The following is a 23,179-nucleotide window of genomic DNA, read 5'->3' as shown; positions in this document are numbered from 1 at the left end:
CACTCATCTCTCCATTTCTGTTCTCAAAGAAGGGTTTCTCAACTCCCATAGCAGAAAGACTACAGAAACTAAATTCACACCTTGCCCCTTCTCTCAATGACCGACTTTTTTTCGTGTAATCTTCGCCATTCTCATGCCTGTTTTGACTTCTCACCTTTCTTCATACCTCTCCACTTTGCACTTCCTGAGTGGCCTCTCTGCCTCTCTCCTCCCCCCTCTCCCCTCTCCCCTCTCCCAGGTTTTGTTCCTCTGTGCTATTTAACTTTTGCTGTCTGCCCTGTCTTTCTCACACCTGAAGAAGGCTTCACAGCTGAAACGTGTTTTCTCTCTTCTCTTTTCAGCATGGAATAAACCTATTACTTGTTCCTTATTCTATGATGGTTGAAGTCATGCATCTGTATTTCTGTCTATTTATATTGTAAATGTGATTCAAAGGAGATTTGCAATTTCACTGGTTCTCTTAGTGATCTAGAACAGCTAAGAAAGATCCGCCGAAGGAGCCCACATGACGACACAGAAGCTTTTACAGTGTTCCTGCGCTCTGATGTGGAAGCCAAGTTAGTAATTTTTTTAATGTGATGGATTCTATGTTGTTTTTTTGAGGAATTATAAAAATACCAGTCGTTGCATTGTAGACATAAAGCTACTCTTGATTTGAAATGCTTTAAAGGGATCCAAAAAACATTGCTAAAGAAACCTTTAAAGTTATTGTATTCAAATTGTTTTTAGTAATACCACAATAAAGTTTCAGCTTAAGCCAGGCACAATTTCACTTTATATCGGAAATTTATTTTCTACCTCTTATTAGCAAATTTTTCATGTACCTCGATTCCAAACTACTTTTCTACTTTGCCATGTTTCCTTTGATTAATTATGTGTGTTCTTATAAGAACATCAATAGATAAAAATATTATTATTAATAGAATTAATAGCTTTCTTGGCATGAATGTTTTTTTTTTTAAATAGGCATTTTATGAAGTTCTTTACTGAGTAATTTGAATATGTCATTTCAACAGGACATCCTAAATATGTTTAAGGAACTATTATCGAAAAATTCTTTTAGTTCTGCAGTTTTAGCCTGAGTGTACATTTAAAAAAATCTATGTATTGGGACAGTAAAGGGGAATTTGTCATTTTTGCTGTGTACTATCGAAATTTGCGTTTCAGATCAAAAGAACAATATAAAGCAAAACTCTAGAATTTCAACTTCTTTTTTTGTCTGTTATTTTGCGTCCATATTTAGCCATGTTAAAACAGTCATTGTTGTGTTCAATCTTCTCATTTCACGTGAACAAATGTACTGGGACGAATGGCTGACAGATGTTTCTAATTGCTCATGTGTTGCATGTTGCATTAGCTCTGAACACCAAAGAGCTGTAAATGTATAGCCTTAGTTCCAGACTTTGGAGTTTAATTTTTGGGTCTGCCACTTGAGTTAGAAGGCATAAATCAAAATGAAGACTAGAGAGTTATCTATGATGGAAAAGCAGTAATTGTGAAGATAAGAGCAGCTAAAATTCCAACTTCAACCATTGGAGAAATTGGACATCACAAATCAAGAATATTCATTCATCTAAAAAAATAAATTAGTGGAGGAGAAAGCAATTGGCAAAGACCAAGATTGTTTAAGGAAGACAACAGTTGATGACAGAAAAATCAGAGCTGTGAAGACAAACCTAACTTAAATTATCTCAACTCTATGTGCAGATGACTTTGACAGGAGAATTACAAGGGCTGCACTGCAAGAGACAAACAGAAAGGTCAGAAAGTGACAGAAAGGCAGATGTATGGAGAAAGAAAATCCAAAGCATACCACCTCATTAATGAAGTATGGTTAGAGGTACTGTCATGGGCATGGAGAATGCATGGATGCCTCTGGAACTGGCTCACTTCTTACAGTTTATTGATTGTAGCAGTAGAATTAATTCTGAATTCTGAAGTGTACAGAAACATCCTGTCTACCCATGTCCAAAAGTATGCCTCCAAACTCATTGGTCGGTGATTCACCCTGCTTCAAGACAATGACCCAAAATAAACTTAAGGGAATGCATCAAGAGTCTGGTGATATCAATGGGTTAGGGTTAGGCAATCACATGAAAGTCTTGAAGCAATCATTGCATGTAAGGGGTATGTGACCAAATACTAAATTTACAAATGTTTGAATTAATTTGTCCTAATACTTATGCTGATCTGAAATTGGAGGTTTGAGAACACAAAAACATTTTTGTTCTAACGTGGTTTAACATGTACGCACAAAAACATAGCAGTAAAAGCTGACATTATTTACTTTTGTCTCATATGTAGAGAAATGATTATAACAAAATCACCAATTTCAATTCACTGTCCAAATACTTACACTTTTCCAAGTATGTTTGTGGAGAAAAAGAAAAATTATGAAAGGAAAGGTCTCTGCTGTTAATCAGAACATGCTAACACAAGACATTTGAAATGTATCACTACTGAGTTTTCATTTAATTTCAAAGAGAACAACAGTGTTTAAGCTGAAGCGATCAGTTTTTTGTTGTATATACTGAACATCAAAAGAAACATAGCTCTATTGAGCTATGAAAAATAATTTTAGTTTTAGAAAAATAATGTATGCTTATTTTGAATAATGTTAAATTTTTGGCTAATTTTAATTAACTGATTCATGATTGACTATGATGCATTCAAGCATCATGCACTTTATTAGCACTAGATCATCTCATTAATGAGAGAATTGATTGGTGATAAGGTGAGTCAACCTGTTGAATCTCAAAACAAATGTACCCCTCTTATTGATAAAACTTCTTTGTGCAGTCTTTGAATGTCCTTGTGTGTCTGAACAGGTAATAGACAGTTGTATGCAAAGGTTTGGACACCCCTGGCCAAATTACATGTTTTGTTGATTTTCTAAGTGAAAAGAAGTTAACACAACCTCTGCAGCAAACAAACTTAAATTTGACATTTCAGCAAAATTTAATGTACAGTTACTATTTATTTGCTGAATTTAACAGATTGAAAAAAATAAAACAGTAAATGTGGCGTGTACAAAAGCTTGGGCACCCTATTAGTCAGTACGTGGTAAAATACTCTCTTTGGCAGAAATCACAGCCTCCAAACATTTCTTGTAGCCAGTTAACATTCTTTCTATTCTTGCTTTAGGCATTTTTTCCCATTCTTCCTTGCAGAATGCTTCTAGTTCAGAAATATTCTTTGGTCATCTTGCATGCACTGCATGTTTGAGATCTACCCACAGATTTTCTGTGGACTGTGAAGGCCATTCCAAAACCTTAATCTTTCATTTCTTGAAATAGTTCATGGTTGATTTTGAGGTATGTTTTGGATCATTGTCTTGTTGTAATATCTAACCTCTTTTCAGCTTCACTTTCTTCACTGTGGGACATTAGTCTTCCAGGATTTGTTGATACTTAGTAGAATCCATTCTTCCCTCTACTCGCACAATATTTTCTGTGCCATTGGCACATAACCCCAAAGCATAATAGATCCACCCACATGCTTAACAGTTGGCAAGGTGTTATTATCTTCAAATGCTTCTTCTTTTTTTCTCCAAACGTACCTTTGGTGATTGTATCCAGAGAGTTCAATTTTTACTTAATCAGACCACAGCACTTGGTTCCAAAACACCTCTGGCCTATCTAAGTGTTCTGTTGCATGCTTCAGACGTTGACTTTTTTGATGAGATTGCAGGTGAGGTTTCCTTCTGATGACTCTTCCATGCAGATCATGTTTGTGCAAGCAACCCTGCACAGTGTACCTGTGCACCACTACTCCTTTGCCAGCTAAACCTTCCTGCAGTTCATTTGCAGTGATTTGGGGTTTTGCTTTGCATTCCTGACCAGTCTACAAGCATTTGTATTGAAGCTTTTTCTCGGTTTTCCAGACATTGTTTTGACTTCAGCAGTTCCCTTTAACTTCCATTTCTTTATGATGTTTCAGACTGTGGAAAAAGCAGGAAGCATTTAGATATCTTTTTATAGCCTTCCCCTGCTTTGTAGGAGTCAGTTATCTTTATTTTCTGGTCCTCAGTCAGCTGGTTAGTGGTTCGAAGAGTCAGAGAATTTATGAAGCTCTGGAATTGTCATCACCTTACTTAAATTAAGGTCTAACGAGTCAATTAAGTTCTGAGACCTTACAAAAAAATAACACTAGTGGATCAACTGGAAGGGTCCCCAAACTTTTGCACATGTCACATTTACTGTTTTATTTATTTTTTATCTGTTAAATTTAGCAAATAAATAGTAACTGTGCATTAATATTTGCAGAAACATGTCAAGTTTAAGTGTTCACTGCAGAGGTTGTGTTAAGGTCTTTTCACTTAGAAAATCAACAAAACATGTAATTGGCCAGGGGTGCCCACATGTTTGCATAAAACTGTATGTAATATATGTAAAACAATGTATAAGCAAAAGCATGCCTATCAGATGTGCAGCTTATATTTTTTATTCTTATTATTCAGCCCCATTGATGAGAAATGTTAATCATAATAATGACATTACCTGTGTCATATCGGTTCAATCAAATGCTAGAATACCAGGTGCAAAAACAATTGTCATTTTCATACTGACTTTGTAAATTTATTGCAGTTATAAGTGAGAAGTTTTAGTTGATGCTCAGCATGTATTTATATGCTGTTTTGGCTGAGAAAAAGCAGAAATCCTTGTCTCATAATAGTGTGCCTTAATTATATTTTTTTCTGTTTTAGAGCTTTAGAGGTGTGGGGAAGTCTAGAGGCACTAGCCAGAGAGCGCAAACTCAGAAAGGAAGTGGAGAGAGAGTTTAAAGAAAGTAGGTGCATTTCAATTATGTAATTATCTTAAGCTTTTTTGAGGCTTTCCAGATCACAACACACCACCTACATGAACACAATACCAGCTAACTGTTGTAGGTGAAGTGAGGTTTTAATTTTCTGTAACAATCATTAATTGTTACGATAAATTGTGAGAGTATTTGATAACCATTAGCAACCAATTAAGCATAAATACAATTTATTGATATAAAACCTAAATACTCATAACAAACAAATTTAATAGAATATATCTGTGAAACAATCTTCTGTGATATGTATGGCTGATTGTTCACTTGGGGATTACAAATATCAGAATGAATAACTTCAGTTTTAAAATACATAAAGTCTGTAATGTGTTATGGTCTACCTAGTAGGTCCTATCCATCTCATATAATTAAATCACATTTATATTCTCAGACACAGGTAAACATGCATTTACTGTCATGAATAGTAGTTCAACTCATGAGAATTATAAGCTGAATAAATATGTTTAGACTCATAAAATCCATTGACCACACATCCTTAATGGGTTAAACTTTTTGCTGGTAAGATGGAGCTGGGCTGGATTGATTTATGACCTGACTTGGCAGGTGTTTTTGGGAGAGTCCCGGTGTAGACAGAAGTACGGCAAAAGGTTTTGTATTCCTTTGGGGCTCAGCCAAAACATGCTGTTGACTATGGTCTATAAAAACAGTCTGTGTGCAGTTTGTCTTCTTGGGGTTGGGCTGCAGTGCAGGTAAAAGGGAACTTGGTTAATCTCAACTATCGCTTTGTTCAGAATATGCTTGGATATTCTAGATGTCGACAAAAGAAAGTCCATCTGTCTAACTTCATTGATCAGGTGAAAATAAACCTAGGTTTGTGAAGACAAGATTTCTTCTGTTTCAGAGAGAATATCTTGGACAGAATTCTGTACTTTACTGATTCACTCTCTAAGCCTGGCTTCACGGAGGATAGTTTAAGTTCTGACTTGGACTGCTGCAGTTACATGGTTGGAAAAGTCAGATAGCCAGTTTGGATGAGATGCAATCAGGTATGGTTGTAGTATCTACCCTACAGATCAGTCATTGGTGGACCTTCCTTTTGGGTGATTGGCCATGCACTGTGATTTTAAGATTATGTCCAGATGTTCCTATGGCTCTCTGCTAGACTCTCTGGACATCCATCATGGGAGTTAAGATCACTGCTGTCCTGGGAAGGATAATTTGTCCAGAAGTTATCGGGATTCACCTCACTTTCCCACACACAAAGACCACTAAGTCATTCCGTGGCTGAGATCACAAAGTGGTGCCTCTTTTGCTGCATTCCTATGCCATTACATAGAGAGTAACCAGGCTGCTTGGTTAAGGTACACAGAGTTTTAGCAGTCTTTAATAATACTTAAAACTAAGTGAAAGAATATGACTTGAAAACTGTTTTACGAACATCTTGGGGTCTGACTGCAAGGTAGACAAAGGGCAATTCAGTTCATCCTGGCTATAGATTTGTTCAGAATATGCTTGGTTATTCTATATATTGACAAAAAGAAAGAATCCAAATGTAATTTTGTTGATCAGGTGAAAATAACACTGACTCACTTTCTTGGGCTGGCATCTTGGAGTATATATATGTGAAACAAGTCAGTCCAAGTACTGACTTGGACTGCTTACAGATGGAGAAATTGGAAGCCAGTGGTTAACGAGCGAAAAAGAGCTGGGTTACAGTTTTTATAAGATAAGATCACTTTTTTAGCCATAGACAATTTCTTGTATTAGGAATTTGGTCTTTTTGCATACCCCAGCTTGCTCTCCATGAGACACACAGGCACACAGACAGGGAGAGAGAAGCTTGGGGTCAGAGCGCAGGGCCAGTCATTTATACGGTGCTCCTGGAACAGCTGGGGTTAAGGGCCTTGCTCAGGGGCCCAGTGGAGTAGGATTCCTCTGCCTGCGGCGGGATTTGAACCGGCAACCTTCCAGCCACAGGCGCAGATCCTTAGCCACAGAGTTAGTGATTGGCTGAGATGCTATCAGGTTTGGTTCTGGTAGCTATCCTACATATCACTCATTGGTGAATCTTCCTTTGGGCGATTGACCATGCCCTGTCACTTTAAGATCATGTCTGTCTGGAGCCCATCTACGCTATACGTCATTACACTGTTCAGCTGTACAGATTTACGATCGCTCTTATAAGAGGGGCCTCTTTAGCCATATTCCTTGTCCCTAGACTGTTCATAAAACAAATATTTCAAAATCTCCAATTATTTTTATTTCTTATACTCTTCCTAGCTTCTTCTGTTTTGTTTTAATAAACACAGTTTGCCATGATAACCCTCATAGTTACACAGGAATGGTGACATATACATTCTTTTTGCGTTTTTGCAGATTTGTTCCGAAATCAGAAGTTGCTGGAAGAATATAAAGATTTTTTCGGCAACACTAAGGTGAGGCCTGGGCTTGGTTTACTCTCCTTGGTTTGCTAGAATATCATTAAATATCTTTGTCATTGTTTAATCTCTCTGACGCTCTTTGTGTCCCTTTCCCAACCCTGTGTGGTATGAAGCCACGCTCAGGCAAGCGGGCCACATTTTTGCAAGGACCAGGAAAGGTGGTGATGGTGGCAATTTGCATGTAAGTTCAGGAACATTAAAAGTTTAGCCTATAGTGGTAAAAAAGTAATTCATTGTTTGAATATCATTATGGTAACCTCGGCCTTTCCTTATTTTTTCTTTATTTTTCACTCTGACTTTATGCCAGAATTGTAGAATTTAAACGTATATTGGTGCAACTCTTCTTTAGAAGTTGAAGCAAATTTACATTTCATATCCTTGACAATATCAGTATATTAGATTATGTATATTAGGTTTTCATGTTTATATAGTCACATGTAAAATATTGTAGTTCCAAGATGGCTTTAACATCATGCCACTCTGATTCATTGGGTTTTCTGTCAGTGCAACTCTTTTGCACTATGAAGCATTTCATATAGGATGCTTATTTAATTGACCTAAATGATCATCTTCCTTTCTCTTTTCTGGCCCAAGATGATTAACATTTTCTTACATTTTGCTTATTGCAGTATAAATTCAGTTTGTAGTATAAATAAGACTTAATTTGTAATTTGAAACATGTTTATTATCTGGCCTGAATTGGTGTTCATTTTCAGGGTATGATCTGATTTAAAGTGTAATCATTATCTTCTGCTGAGGTTTACGTCTCCTGACAAAAATATGCTCAATATTAAGAATTTTTCAAACTGCTTTGCAAATTAATGAGTATTCAGTAATTTTTCATGAAGTACTGAAAGTCTTTTTTCTCATTGATTTTTATTTTTTTATTTCAGCAATGGACTGAATTTTTTCTTTAAACTCCTTGCTTGGGTTTACACTGGATCAGCTAGCATGTTTTCAGAGGCCATTCACTCTCTGGCAGACACCTGCAACCAGGTAGGTAAACAGATATGTAGTCTACTTAACATGCTAGTTAACTTGTCACATTGTTAATTCTCGTACAGTACCACAATACCAATGTAAATGTGGAGACACGGATGTTTTTCATTCCTTTAGTACTGGAGCAGAGTCAAACTAAAGAAAATAAAGTGAGTCATACCTTTGACACCTAAAAAAAATATATGTATTCTGAAAATCCTAATTCTAGGTTTTCTCTTAGTTTGTAGGTTTTCCATTTACTCAATTAAATGGGACCTTAACTGTGATCAGAAAGGAAATAAAGAGAGTAGTTGCTGTGTACAGACTCTGTAGTTCTTCACCTATGAACGTCTTTATTCCTTGTGACATTTTCATGAACCCAATATTAGGATTTATTAGAAAATAGCCATTGTTTCCCTTGTAGTTCAGGTGGGTAGCTGCGTCAGCATGCGTAGGCTGCAAAGGAACAAGTAATCGGTTTATTCCATGCTGAAAAAAAGAAGAAAGAGAACACAACGTTTTGGCCGTGGAGCCTTCTTCTCACACCTGAAGAAGGCTCCACGGCCGAAACGTTGTGTTCTCTTTCTTCTTTTTTTTCAGCATGGAATAAACCGATTAATTGTTTCCCTTTTCCTCCCAGTTATTATCAAAATACACACATTTTAAATAAAGTGCCTAAACGTTACATTTTTGGAGAGTAGCCATGAAACGTGAATTAGAATGGCTGACTCCAGAGCTAGAAGCCCCTTTTGGTTCCAGAGGGGAGATGAAAGAACCTTAGGGCAGAACTGCTTATTTCTCCAGTAACCTTAGGTTGTAACCTCCCCAGGGGCGGTCTTAAAATGAGTGTAAAGAATGACAGACTTTCTTTAGACCCTAAACCATTCAAACAGAATTTCAGTTCTCAGTTAATGTGAGCTCAACCCATGTGTTTAAAAATAATTTAATGCATCAATATATTAATTGTAGCTATTCTGCGTTAGATGGGAAAAGCATATAATAGTGTGATTTTGATAACACTTCAAGGGTCAAACACACTGTCAAGTGGAACACACTGTCAAGTCATTAATATTTTTTTAGCATTTCAGTATAGTTTTTAGTATAAAAAGTAGATAAATTAGTATATTGTTGATTATAAAATTACATATTTTTGAACCATTATGAATGTCAAATTAAATTTGTTTACTTACTGATTTCAGCTTTTTATTTATACAGGCTCTACTTGCTTTGGGCATTAGTCAGTCTGTCAAGAACCCTGATGCTGTCCATCCGTAAGTAGCACAGAAACTTAATTAAAGTTTCTGTTACGCATCTTTAAAATATTGTATACTATTCCATGAGTCTAACGATGAACACTTTCAGTTGTATCAAAGTAATCCTAATGAGGTAGAAGACTGGACTACTTTGTTTCAGTTCTAAACAGTAGAACTTGTTCTTAGCTTATTACAGTATCTTCTTACTTTATATAGTTTGTAAAATTCATGTCAGAATTCCCATTATCCCTGGAAATTGGAAAACCTGTAAAAGTTAAGAAAATAAATCGAAAACTATGGATACTGAACAGACTTAGTGGCCTAATGCAACAGCTATAGATTTACTAATATAAGAGTAAAGTGTAAAGTGCTACAGTTAAGTTGGATATGGGTAAGACTCAAAAGTTTAATTTAAAATTTTAATTAAGTAACTCAAAATATTTATGAGAATTTTTTCAGAATTGTTCTGAATTGATATCAACACAACTGAGCCGGTTCCAGAGGCACAAATTATCATTACAAAAGTAGCATGATGTGGTGTTGTCCTGTAGGACAGAAAATAAAGTCCCTAGACTTAATTAACAGAGCACTATGCAATCAAAGCTCCAAAGAACACCACCTCATCTGTGAAGCATGGTGAGGCCATATATTACATGTGTAGCCATGTCCTAATTCTTCACAGCAGCAGGCAGTAGCTGCTACTAAATGTTGCCTGCCCAGGCACATGGGTAATCATCAGTTGTCAGTAGGGGGTAAAGAAACTGGCTATGACAGCTCAGAGATGCTGCATTAGCTATGGGAATTATAGCTATAGGCATTAGCTAGAGTCACTAGGTGACTTCTTGACTGCATCTGTGTCATGAGTTCTTAAACTGCCTGGCTGTGGTGCTGTCCTGTGGGTCCCGTCCATTGCTGGTGTTTCACCAGTGAGTTAATTTTCAGGCATGTGCTGAAAATTAACTCATATAGGATACCTTACTTAAAGGTTTATTTTCTAAATATGAGAAAATACTGTGGGAAGCTATGGCACAGGACAAGAGTGGGAAACTTACTGATTCATATATCTTACATTCTTATATTTAAAACTTACAAACACTATAACACATTTTAACAACAAAACAAAATTTCTAACATTACGCTTATCTTAACTCACAACAAACATTACAACCTAACGGATTAACATTTTTAGTTAACAGAGTTCAGCACTCATATCTAATCCCCCACAGCCTCCCATAAATACTTTTTACACCTTTAAAACAAATATGAACACTTAAACCTTAACCAGCAAAACACTGACATCTCTAAACATAAATCTACTGACATTCCAAAACCTCATAAGCTCAGGTTTGCTATTTTATCTGAAAAATTAGAAACTATCACCAGAGGTTTTCCAGAGGTATTTTCAGGATGGCACAGGACAAGACTCTTGCAGCTGGTGGTAGGGAATTAACTAGTATGAGGATGCTACTCCTGACTCCTGTCACACCACCTCATCAACTGGATATACAGTACATGGTTGCCTCTAAAACTGGCTCACTCTCCCTTATTGATGATGTAATTAATAGCGGCAGCAGACTGAATTCTGAATTTTACAGAAACATCTTCTCTGTTTATATGTTCATGATAATGACTAAAAAAATCCAGTACAATAAATGAGTTCATTAGGGGTAAAAAGTGGAATTTACATGATGAAGAAAAAAACTCAAAGCATCTAACAGAAGATGTTTGGTGAGCTCAATGAGTTTTCAAAAATAAATTACCCCAAAATAAAACATATAATCAAGGTGAGAAATCGGTAACAATGACCTCTAACATCTAGGACTACAGTCCAGATGTTCCCAGGAATTCCATGGACAGATAGGCCCCAGGAATTGCCATTGATCATGATAGCCAGGCATGGCTGGGTGCATCCCCATTTGGGAGCTGTTCCTTATCCGTAAAGAAACATTCCAGCATGAATGCTTCTCTGTGGCTAGCACCACGGAGATGAGGAAGAGAGACGGGGCCTCATTTAGGAAAACATGTTAGGGCTGTGAAGATTAAAGATCTCTCCAAACCCATTGTTTCTCATTTCACCTCTGACGGCCATGACCAGTCTAATCTCTCCGTCTGTGTTCTCAAAGACGGTTTTCCGAACTCAAACATCAAAAAGTACGAGTCCTCTACTGTTCCCTGCTCCCGCCTCCCGCTCCTCCTCTCTCCCAGCTTTTGTTCTCCCGCTTTATTACCTTTGCTTACTGCCTTGTCTTTCTCACACCTGAATAAGGCTTCACGGCCGAAACATTGTGTTTTCTTTCTCCCTTTTTTTCAGCATGGAATAAACCTATTGTTCTTTTGCAGCCCATGCATGCTAACGCAGCTACCCACCTGAACTACTCATTTAGGAAAGCACAGCAACACTTAATTCTGTCTTGTTAATAAGCATTGCCACTACACTAGATTCTTAAAGACACTTCAGTATCACAAAAGCTGTAACAGAACCCTTCGAGGGCAATATACAGTGCCTTGAAAAAGTATTTGCCCCTTTCCTGATTTCCTCTATTATTTCATATTTGTCTCACTGGATGTTTTCAGATCTTTAAACAAAATCTAATATTAGATCAAGGGAACCTGAGTGAACAAATAACACTTTTTTTATTGTGATTATTTCATTTATTAATAACTACCTTTAGCTGCCATGACTGCAACCAAATGCTTCATATAATTCAATATCAGTCTTTCACATCGTTTCAGGTCCTGCCACAGCAGCTAAGTCTGGACTTTGACTAGGCCACTCCAAAACTTTAATTTAGCTTCTTTTCAGCCATTCTGATGTGGAATTGCTTTTGTGTTTTGGATCATTGTCTTGCTGCATGACCCAACTACGCTTCAGCTTTAGCTCATGGACAGATGACTGGACATTCTCCTTAAAAATGTTCTGATACAGAACAGAATTCATGGTTCCTTCAGTTATGGCAAGTCGATCCAGGTCCTGAGGCAGCAAAGCATCCCCACACCATCACACTACCACCACCATGTTTGACTGTTGGTCAGATGTTCTTACTGTGGAATGCTGTGTTTGCTTTATGCCAGACATAATGGGACCCATGTCGTCCATAAAGTTCCACTTCTGACTCATCTGTCCATGGAACATTCTCCCGAAAGGTTTGGGGATCATCCAGGTGCTTCTTGGCAAATGAGAGACAAACATTTATGTTCTTCTTGGTTAGCAGTGGTTTCCACCCTGCTACTCTCCCATGAAGCCTATTTTTGCCCCGTCTCTTTCTGATTGTGGAGTCATGAACACTAATGTTAGCTGAGGCAAGAGAAGCCTGCAGTTCTTTGGATGTTTTTTTAGGATCCTTTGCGACTTCCTGGATGATTTTATGCTGTGCCCTTGGGAAAACGTTTGGCAGGACAGCCACTCCTGGGAAGATTTACTACTGTTCCATTTGTTCTCCATTTGGAGATTATGGCTCTCACTGTGGTTCCGTAGAGCCCCAGAGCCTTAGAAATGGCTATGTAACCCTTTCCAGACTGAAAGATAACAACAACTTTTTTTCTGATCTCTTCAGGAAGTTTCTTTGATTGTGGCATAATGTGCTTGTTGAATCTTTGTGCTGGCAACTTGACTCTGATGGTGAGGGTCAAAATAAGTTAGGTTGTAATCAAGCTGTAATCAAGCCTGGCTGTGTTCAGTCAGCTGACCCTACTTATCCCTTTAATTGGATAGATTTAACTAGGGGGCAATTACTTTTTCACACAGTGCCAGTTGGTGTTTGATAACTTTCATTAAATAAATAAATTAATTAAGTAACAAAAATGTGTTATTTGTTCACTCGGGTTCCCTTTATCTAATTAGATTTTGGTTGAAGACCTGAAAATATTCAGTGTCAAAAACCTGCAATAATAGAGGAAATCTATTTCGGATCTATAGGGCAAATACTTTTTCACGGCACAGTATATCTATCCATTTTCTAAACGTTTCATCCAATTCAGGGTTAATTAATTAATTACACTTATATAGTGCTTTTCTGGACACTCCACTCAAAGCGCTTTACAGGTAATGGGGACTCTCCTCCACCACCACCAATGTGTAGCATCCACCTGGATGATGCGATGGCAGCCATAGTGCGCCAGAACGCTCACCACACATCAGCTATCAGTGGGGAGGAGAGCAGAGTAATGTAGCTAATTCATAGAGGGGGATTATTAGGAGGACATGATTGGTAAGGGCCAATGGGAAATTTGGCCAGGACGCCGGGGTTACACCCCTACTCTTTTCGAGAAACGCCCTGGGATTTTTTAATGACCACAGAGAGTTAGGACCTCGATTTTACGTCTCATCCGAAGGACAGCACCTGTTTACAGTATAGTGTCCCTGTCACTATACTGGGGCATTAGGACCCACATGGACCACAGGGTGAGCGCCCCCTGCTGGCCCCACTAACACCTCTTCCAGCAGCAACCTTAGTTTTCCCCAGGAGGTCTCCCATCCAGGTCCTGACTAGGCTCACACCCGCTTAGCTTCAGTGGGTTGCCAGTTGTGAGTTGCAGGGTGATATGGCTGCTGGCTATATCAGCAGGGGAGCTAGAGTCTGTCCTAGCAAGCAATGGTTGCAAGGTGTGGTAAAGCCTGTATGGGATGCAAGTCCATGGCAGGGCACAAACACAAACATGCACACTACTCACACCAAGGCCAGTCTTCACAATAGCCTGTTAACCTACCAGTATGTTTTTGGACTGTGGGAGGAGACCAGAGCACCCAGAGGAAACCCATGTGACCACTGTAAGAACTTACAAACTCCAAACAAATAGCACCCCAGTCCTGAAATTGAAACCAGAGTCCCAATACTGCAAGGCAGCAATGCCAACCACTTCACCACTGTGCCAACATTATATCCATAGTTTTTTATTTAGTAGTATGAAATCTGCTGTTGCTTGTTGTCAGTAAGCATTGCTATTTGAATGGACTCAATCTCTGTTTTGCTAAACTATTTCTTTAATCTAGATATGGATTTTCCAACATGCGCTACATAGCTTCACTCATCAGTGGTGTTGGCATCTTCATGATGGGAGCTGGACTGTCGTGGTACCATGGCGTCATTGGTTTGCTTCACCCTCAGCCAATTGAGTCTCTGCTTTGGGTAGGAATGCCATCAATAATAATAATAATTCCTTACTCTTAAATAGCACTTTTCTAGGTACTCCGCTCAAAGCCCTTTAACAGGTAATGGGGACTCCCTTCTACCACCAATGTGCAGCATCCACCTGGAATATGTGACGGTAGACCATCAACAGAGGTTACAAATACCAAGAGGTCATTTGGACCATCTAACTTATTTTGTCACTAGCAGTTAATAGATAATGCGAGTTTCTTCAGATAACCATGGGTTTTGGCTTTGAGATTATGGTTAGGTTTGTAGAGGTTTGATGGGTTTACTGAGACAATTATTAATTGTAGCAGTAATCACGAGGTTGTTCGTTGGGGCTTTTAGAAAATCAATCGTCAGAACAACTAACAACGCACACACACGGGTTCAATACACGAGATACATTTATTAATATAAATTGTGCACCAAACATATACTAGTCTGCCTGGATATGAGTGGCAGACCTTACTGTGAGGGTTATCAATATACAAGGTATATAATCTCGAAGAGATGCAAACACAAAGAGATACACAACAGAGAATACATGTCAATATATATCGTTCGGTTACCAAATCGCTAATCAGTGTTATTACCCACTGTTACTCTAAACTCGGAAGTAAATACATTACTCATGAATCAAATTGATAACAACTTATGTTGAGGTACAATTGAATTCTCGAGACGCAATGTAGAACATGGGGTTTACTTATCCACTGTGTATGGATTTGGAATTTCCCGACACGAACACCAAACCAGCTGACAGGCTCTGTTGCAGCCTCTGTTCCAGCGGTTGTCCAATGGGCGTTGTCCCGGCGTCCTCTGGCTACAGGCCAACCAGTCGAGGTGCAGCTCGGAGTAGAACAGGCGGAGGAATCTGACTGCGGCGCGCAGGGCAGTCGTTGCTCCGAGGGGATCTACCAGCATTCCGGCTGGCTAGTAGAAAGTCTCTATGCACAGAGTGTGACCGCGAGTCCTCACAACTCACTCTTTTGCCTGGGAAGAAGCTGGTTCGTTCCCGGTCCAGCGCTGCTTCTAAATAAGCTATTCAGGTTGTCGACGAGGGTCCAACTGTAGGCTGCCGTTGATCAAGCGGAGCATTCACGTTGGTAGAATTCTGAGTACGTACGGGATCCTCGGCCTCGCGCTTAGAACAAAGTCCAAGTCCCTTTGCAGACAAAAGCAGTTGTCACATGATTGTCTCTGAGGATGCGCGAAAATGGCCAAGGAGAGCCCCGATCTGAGCTTGCGCTCCCTTTTTGACCAAGACACAGATGTGTGCTGATTGGTTGAGAGTTTGGCGGGCATTGGAGACCCACGTGGTATTACCACGCCCTGCCAGTCCCTGATTGGTGGGTCAAGGTGAGATATGAGTCACTTACTCTTGACACTTAGGAATGCAGTCCAGATGTCCATTCGGCACTCCCTAGACAGATAGGCGCCAATGGATGACCATTGATCATGATAGCCAGGCTTAGCTAAGTGCATCCCCGTCTGGGAGCTGTCCCTTATCAAAAGAAAACATCTTAAATCAGCCTGCATGAATACTTTCTCTGTGGCTGCACCACAGAGATGGAGGGTGAGATGGGGCCTCATTTAGGAAAGCATACCAACGCTTAATTCTGTCTTATTAACAAGCATTGCCGCTACATATCCCCCCTTTTTGAAGGTCACGAGGTCCGAGTTAAGTGATGTTTGTTGTACCACGGTGGATTCTACCACCCAATATTCACATTACCTCTCGAGAATTTGTACAGGAAATAGTGTTGGAAAGAACATTGCGTATACCTGCTCTCAGTTATAAGGTACATAGAAATGAGGCATCGGGCATCATCATTAGCCCTAGACCTTAAACTTCCGGCAGTTCACTATCAGTATCGGATAGCTCTGCAGCAGGCAGACGTTTGGGAGTGGTTACCTGATTTCGGTGATACACCATTGCTCCCTTTGTCTCATTCAAACTACCCTGCAAGGCTTTGATACAAGAGAACAGCATCCAACACATTACCCCAGCCATGATCCAGCTACCCAGCAGCAGTGTCAAGATGACCACGTTTACTGTTCCCAGCGCCCCAGAGGATCCACAACGACTGTGCTTGGGACCTACCAGTGTAGTTTTTAAGTTTGTGTAGTTGAGAACAAATTCGACTAACTGTAAGCCCTCAAGACTTACTGTCTCTTGGATTCTCTCATCCAAGTCAACGCTGTGTCCTCTGAAAGCGTCCACAATCTCGAGTTCCGTTTCATACAGTTCTGACTCCAGGTGATATAGTGCTAAATCGTTGAGATGCACTATAGCTCCTTCAGGAACTTGTAGAAAAACTGTTTGGTTGGGTAGCTGCACTTAGGTAGCTGTATCATGCCTGTCATATGTTATTGTAACAGTTAACTGTGGTGTGCTGACCAGCCATTCCTTTCCCACCTGCTCAACCTGGGGTTCGTTAACCTCACTTTTGCTCATCACTGTGGCTTTACACTTTTCAGTGGCAGCCCCCTTTCTGATACCACACAACCTCTGAGTTGTGTCCCTAAGGAATGGCTTACTTGGGCATACCCAGTGGATATCCTTGGTTGATATACACAGTTCCAGGTTTGGAACAATGTGGAACAAAGTACAAATTCGGATCATCCTCCTGGTAAGCTACGAGTGGTGGGGTGGTCAACTTCACATGCATGTCCCCCCTCCAGAAGCCAACGTTCGATATAGACTTGAGTCTATAGATATCCTTGCTACTCACGATGGGAAGGTTCAACAGGAAACCTATTTCCTTGGCTTCGGGGTTGACATGTATGGGAATGGCACTGCCTAGACTGTATGCAAGATGTACTTGCAATGGCTGCACCATCTTGGAAGTGGTTGTCCTCAGTACTTCTTCTACTAAGGACAGTGGAACCAAGTAGGTTGGAATCTGTCCCATGGCTAGGCTAGTTACCGTGGCACTAAGCTCCCTAAGCAGATCCTGCATCAGCATTCTGACCTGTTGCACATAAGCATAGTCCCACTGTAACACGTCGACAATCCTACCCACGGTGTGGAGGGTGTTATTTAACACTACTGCATGAAGGTTTACTGCTAAAATTGTGCCCTATAAGGTTTTCCCTAGGCTTTCCAGCCGCTGCTGCTGTTGATACAGCCTGTCATAAATTTCTGGCATTACCTTACGTAACCCAGACACCTGCCTTCTCAGGGTGGTCAGGGTGACAGTGTTAGCAGCAAACAGACCAGCTGAAAATAGTGAACCCACGGCGGAGGCCGCAGCAATCAGACCCCCCAAGAACCTTTTGGGGCGGCTGAGGCCTGTCATCTCCTCCTGGGTGACTGTTGCCTTCCTCAGCTGGCGGAGCATGTGTATAGTGTCTAGCTGGGCATGCCATATAGTATCCCCAGCCCACTGCCTACCATGATAGGACACCCTACTGTTCATGTTGATGTGCTTCCGAAACACAACATGTGGGTCCAGCCGTACATACACTCGCTGAGTATATGTTCTGCAATTTGTTAACAACAATCCGGGAGCGTCCTGCAGGACTATGCCGGTAGGAGGACCGGGTTCCACAACTTCAAGGGGCTGTGTCGAGGCGATCCACAGTACTGTCAGGACCAGCCGTGGCAGTTTTAGGATTCCCATTCTGGAACACAGATGATGCATATGGTACAGTTCCACTATAATTTTGAATATATTTTCCTAGCAGGACCTACACTACAGTACCTAACTACCTGCAGCTACAAAGGGGCACCCCCCTCTTTGATCAGGTTTGGACTTTTAACCCTATTCTGTGTCCTCTGGTACCATTTGAGGTGGGCGATACAGCCGGAGGTGGTTGCGATGCACCCACTTGTAGACCAGAGATTGCCTTCCCTTTTCAATCCGAATTCGATAAGCTACCGGTGATACCTTATCGACAATCTCGTGGGGTCCTGTCCAACTGGGTAATAACTTCCGGGCCACCCCTGTGGGTTTGGCAAATTGGAAGTACAGGACCTTGTCTCCTACTTGAAGTTCCTGGTTAACTGCCTTTCGGTCATAATATGCTTTCCTACCCTCTGCACTCCAAAAGCAAAGGTTGCCTGCAGATGTGCTCGCAGGTCTGACACATACTGATGGGCCGTAGCAGCCCCCGTCGTGCTCAGGTCCTCCACCCCATAAAGACAGTGTAGGGGAAGAGTCATCTTCCGACCTGTCATCATCTCAAAAGGTGGGACCCCCGTAGAGCAATGGGGCGTAGCTCGGATGGCCATCAGAACCAGGGGCAGCTTAATGTCCCAGTCCCTACTGCTGGTGGAGACAAACTTTTTGAGCATACTAACCACCGTTCGGTTTGCCCTTTCTGCCTGGCCCGAGGATTGAGGGTGGTAGGAGATATGCAACTGGGCCTTGACCCCAAGCATATTCCACAGGGTTGCCATTACTGTAGCTGTGAAATGGGTTCCCCGATCCGAGTCCACGGTCAGGGGGAGTCCCCATCGACTGAACACATGGTTCACCAACAGCACTGCAGTTGTCTCTGCCGTGTCATTGGGTGCTGGGAGGCACTCAATCCATTTTGTGAATGCACACGTAACAGTGAGGAAATATTTGTTCCCTCTGGATGACCTCACCAGCGGCCCCACCCAATCCATTTGTAGATTGGACCAGGGGAATGCCATGCCCTTTTTCTGGAGTGGTGCACAGTGCAAGGGCCGTGATGGTTGGAACTGGCTATACGTCAGACACCCCTTTACATACGCGGCGATGTCTTGGCCTATGTAAGGCCAGAATGCCACCTGCTGGATAGTGTTGTACATAGCCTTGATTCCCCGGTGACCCCCACAGGGTTCGTCATGAGCGTGTTGGATCATGACCCCCCGATGACAGCGGGGAACTACCCACTTTGGGACACCTTGTGCAACTGGTACACAAACCAACAACCCCTTTATAATTTTTAGGTTGTCTTTCACCTCTGCCAGCTCCTTCAGCTCCGGAGACTGGTTCAGCACCTGCTCCGAAAGAGGTTGACGCACTGGGTCAGCGATCTGCTGATACATTTGCCCAATTGCTGGGTCCTGTTTCTGCATTTCCGCAAGATCGGTGTTAAAACCCTGTGACCCAAGCACTACAGATTGAGGGTCAGCTCCGACATCCTGTCTAGCCCTGCTTCGGCTGACCGCCTTGACTTCAGCCACGGTTTCTGGGGGTAGCCATTCCTGCTGGAACTGCCAGGGTTCACCCTCTAAGGCGCCAGATTTGGCCAGCCGGTCGGCCTCATCATTCCCGTCTTTGTCGGGTCCCTTCACCTGGGAGTGTCCCTTCACCTTCCTCCAGTAAACCATCATTCCAGCCTCGGTCGTGAGCTTGTCACTGGCCAGGAACAACTCTTTGTTCTTTACTTCCTTGCCCCGGGCATTTTTCATGCCGTTACCCTTCCAATACGGAAGGTGGGACACGAAGCTATGTCGGGCGTAGTTCGAGTCACTACAGATGACAAACTGTTTAAGGCCATTTGTCAGGGCCTGCTGGAGGGTGATCAGCACCCCAGCTACTTCCGCATACTGACTAGTTTTTGGTCCTAGCTTATAGCGGGTCGGCCCACAGGGAGTATTGTCTTGCCAGACTACTCCTACCCCTGCTAGCACCTGCTGTTCGTGGCGAAAAGAGCAACCGTCAACATAGGCCATGGGTAAGCCCTGGCCCACGTTCTCATCGTAGTACCGATGATTGTTCGGTAGCTCAGCAGCGGGAATAGTTTCTGGAGCTTCCATGTCAGTGTCACAGCCATGACACAGTTGGCCCAAAGCCAGGCCCTGTCCCAGGTACATTTGTGCATAACGTACCTCTATCTCATAGCCTTGTAGGGCCATCATCCATGCCACAATCCTGCTATTTGCCACCCTGCCCGCTTTCAGTCTCTGGCTATGCAGGAATGTCACAGGTTGGTGGCAGGTTTCGATGATGATCTTTTGTCCCCCAACATAACTACGGAAGTGTTCTACTGACCAGACCGTAGACAACAGGGCCTTCTCGCAGTCAAAGAACTTTTGCTCCACTGGGCTCAGGGCTCGACTGGCATACGCCACCACCCTTCGCTCTTGGTCATATTCCTGACTCAGAGCAGCCCCAACGCAGTGCTCTGAGAACCCTGCTTCAAGGTAGAAGACCTTATTTTTGTCAGGGTAGGCCAAGCACGGCGCACTACCGAGTCTGCGCTTCAGCTCCATCACAGCCTGTTCTGGGGAATGCTCCCACTCAAAGGGCACGTCTTTCTGCAACAGCTTGTGGAGGGGCCTTGTTATTTCAGCGTAATCCTCAATGAACTGCCGGGAATAATTCCATACTCCCAGAAAGCTGCGCAGTTCAGACAGGTTAGTGGGCGACTTCATATTCTGGATAGCTTGGACTCTGCTGGACTCTGGCTGTATGCCTTGGGCTCCAACCAATAGTCCCACGTACTCCACTTGGGTCCTACACCACTGTCCCTTAGCCAGGGACAGTTTGGCCCCTGCACGGGAGAGCTGGGTCAACACATGCCTGATCTCGGCCATGTGTTCTTCCCAGGTCTGACTCCGCATCAGAATATCGTCCACATAGACCAGGTTGCCCCTGGCGGCTGCATCACTCATGGCTTTGTGCAGAAATATGTTGAACTCCGCTGGGGAGTTGGAATACCCAAAGGGGCATCGATTCCAGGTGAACTGCCTGTTTCCAAAGGAAAAGGCCAGTTTGTACTTGTCTGTCGGTTCTACCTTAAGGCTCCAGAACCCATTGGCCACATCCACTGTGGTGAAATATTTCGCTGTTGTCACCTTGGCTAACTCCTGATCTAGGTAGATCATTGGCCATCGTGACAAAGGAACCTGTTTATTCAGCTGCCGGTAGTCAATGGTCAGACGCCACTTACCATTGGGTTTCAGCACCGGCCACAGTGGGGAGTTATAAGTGGAGTTACACTTCCTTATGATCTGACGCTCTAGTAGAGCATCCAACGTCTGCTTTATGGACTCGTATGCCGTGAGGGGAATGCGATACTGCCTGACATAGGTTGGGCGGGCGCCAGGGGCTGTGGGAATGCGCACTGTGTGCAAATCCGTCACCCCGCAGTCATAGGCGTCCCGTGCAAACACTTCCTGGAAATCCTGGAAGATCTGAGGCAGCTGCTGACGCTGGCTTTCCGTTTCCAGGGCATCTGCCTTACCAACCTGTTCCTGTACCTGCTCTAGGAACCCCGCTTTTGACGGCATGGCGGTATCCCGGGTCGCACTGTCGGCTGAGTGGTCCGTCGGAACACCTGCGTGTACTGTGTACACAACCATCTCATCCTTATCGCTAAGGTCCACCCTGCACACCTCCTGGTTGCAGAATCCCTCTATTGGCATAATTGCAATCATCCGCCGGGGGTAGGTGTAGTACACCTGCTTGGTTCCCCCCTCCCTGACCAAGGGACCAGGGAGCTGCCCCAGTACTGGGATGGCCAGTTCGAAATCATAGAAACCATTTTCAATTACCAGTCCCATGTCAGTGCGAGCAGGGATTTTGACATCTTGTTTTGCTATGTTCTGCACCCACAGGCAGGTGGCTCGGCCATTCCGTTCCAGTCTGGGGGTACCACAGACTGCTAGGTTCAGTCTGATAAACTGAGCTGATGGTTGGAAGAAAACCATCTCAGCGTCCATTCTCTGTCCCCTCTTTAGGACAAGGCGTACCGGAAACCCTGCTGTTGACGCAGGAATGATCAGGTCCGATTCATTTACTACCTGGCAGGCCTAAGGAATCGTCTGACCTGACCGAATGTTCTCGGGGTCGCCGCTTAGAGAGTGGGGATCTGGGTTCACCCGTGTCCACAGCACACTGTTTACTATGTCTAGCTGGGCGCCCAGTCGAACCAACAGGTCTGCACCAATACAGACCGAATGGGTCAGCTGAGGTGCTACCTGGAAGTAGTGAGCAAACTTCCTTTTTCCGATGGAGATGGAAGCTACACAGCTTCCTTTGCTCCAAATGGACCTATGAGGTGGGGGTGCCCACCACAGAACCTGTGACTGCGTCACCAGGGTCACCTGATGGCTCTGCGACAGGTCCTTGAACAGACCTTCACTGATTATGGACTTCTCAGAGCTGAGGCTAAGAATTACATCATCAACCTGCACTTCTGCCACCTGGACCCCTCCCACCACCATGGGGTGGTAGTCCTGGTCCCCCTGAGGTACCAGGGTGCACAGAAAGGACTCCCATTCATTACCGGACAGGGAGATCCACTCTTCTTCAGGGATGAAAAAGGGGTGTGCTTTACCTGGCGGGTCAAGCAGCTGCTCGGAGCACTGCTCCTGTAGTTGGGAGACTGTGGGAGTGCTGGCCTGGGCAGGACTTCCCTGTAGTTTTGGAAAGCAAGAAGAGACATTTATTTCTCGTCCAGAGGAACCAGGAGGAACCTCCAACTCAGCTATAGTGTTCAGTGGGCACTGTGTGATCACAGCATAACCACTGAATCCCCCTTTTTGCTGTACGACAGGCTTAGGGTTTTTGACCTGAGCCCACAATTTTCCACGCTGACAGTCCACCAGAGGCTCCAGCCTGTCAAGCAGGTCTTGGCCAATGAGTAGTGGCTCTGTTTTAAACCTAGAGATGTA

At 42.7% G+C, this 23,179-nt stretch overlaps 1 protein-coding gene across 6 annotated transcripts in view; it reads left to right on the top strand.

Moving 5' to 3' along the window:
- The window catches only part of slc30a9 (solute carrier family 30 member 9), a 125,644-nt gene that overhangs the window by 37,893 nt on the left and 64,572 nt on the right, over positions 1–23,179 (top strand). For all 6 annotated transcript variants that reach the window (XR_015935702.1, XM_088627706.1, XM_088627690.1 and 3 more), the window contains 7 exons: positions 465–557; positions 4,706–4,788; positions 7,153–7,211; positions 7,331–7,398; positions 8,111–8,213; positions 9,411–9,466; positions 14,439–14,574. Coding sequence is in view for 5 of the 6 variants with exons in the window: in XM_088627706.1 (XP_088483832.1) it covers positions 465–557; positions 4,706–4,788; positions 7,153–7,211; positions 7,331–7,398; positions 8,111–8,213; positions 9,411–9,466; positions 14,439–14,574 (598 nt within the window). In the remaining variant the exon portion in view is untranslated. The remainder of the gene's footprint in view (positions 1–464; positions 558–4,705; positions 4,789–7,152; positions 7,212–7,330; positions 7,399–8,110; positions 8,214–9,410; positions 9,467–14,438; positions 14,575–23,179) is intronic.

Source organism: Lepisosteus platostomus, chromosome 1 (genome assembly GCF_059453375.1).
Source record: "Lepisosteus platostomus isolate fLepPlt1 chromosome 1, fLepPlt1.hap1, whole genome shotgun sequence".
Taxonomy (NCBI): Eukaryota; Metazoa; Chordata; class Actinopteri; order Semionotiformes; family Lepisosteidae; genus Lepisosteus; species Lepisosteus platostomus.
Note: the sequence above shows the minus strand (reverse complement) of the source record. Positions and strands in the feature narration are given on the sequence as shown.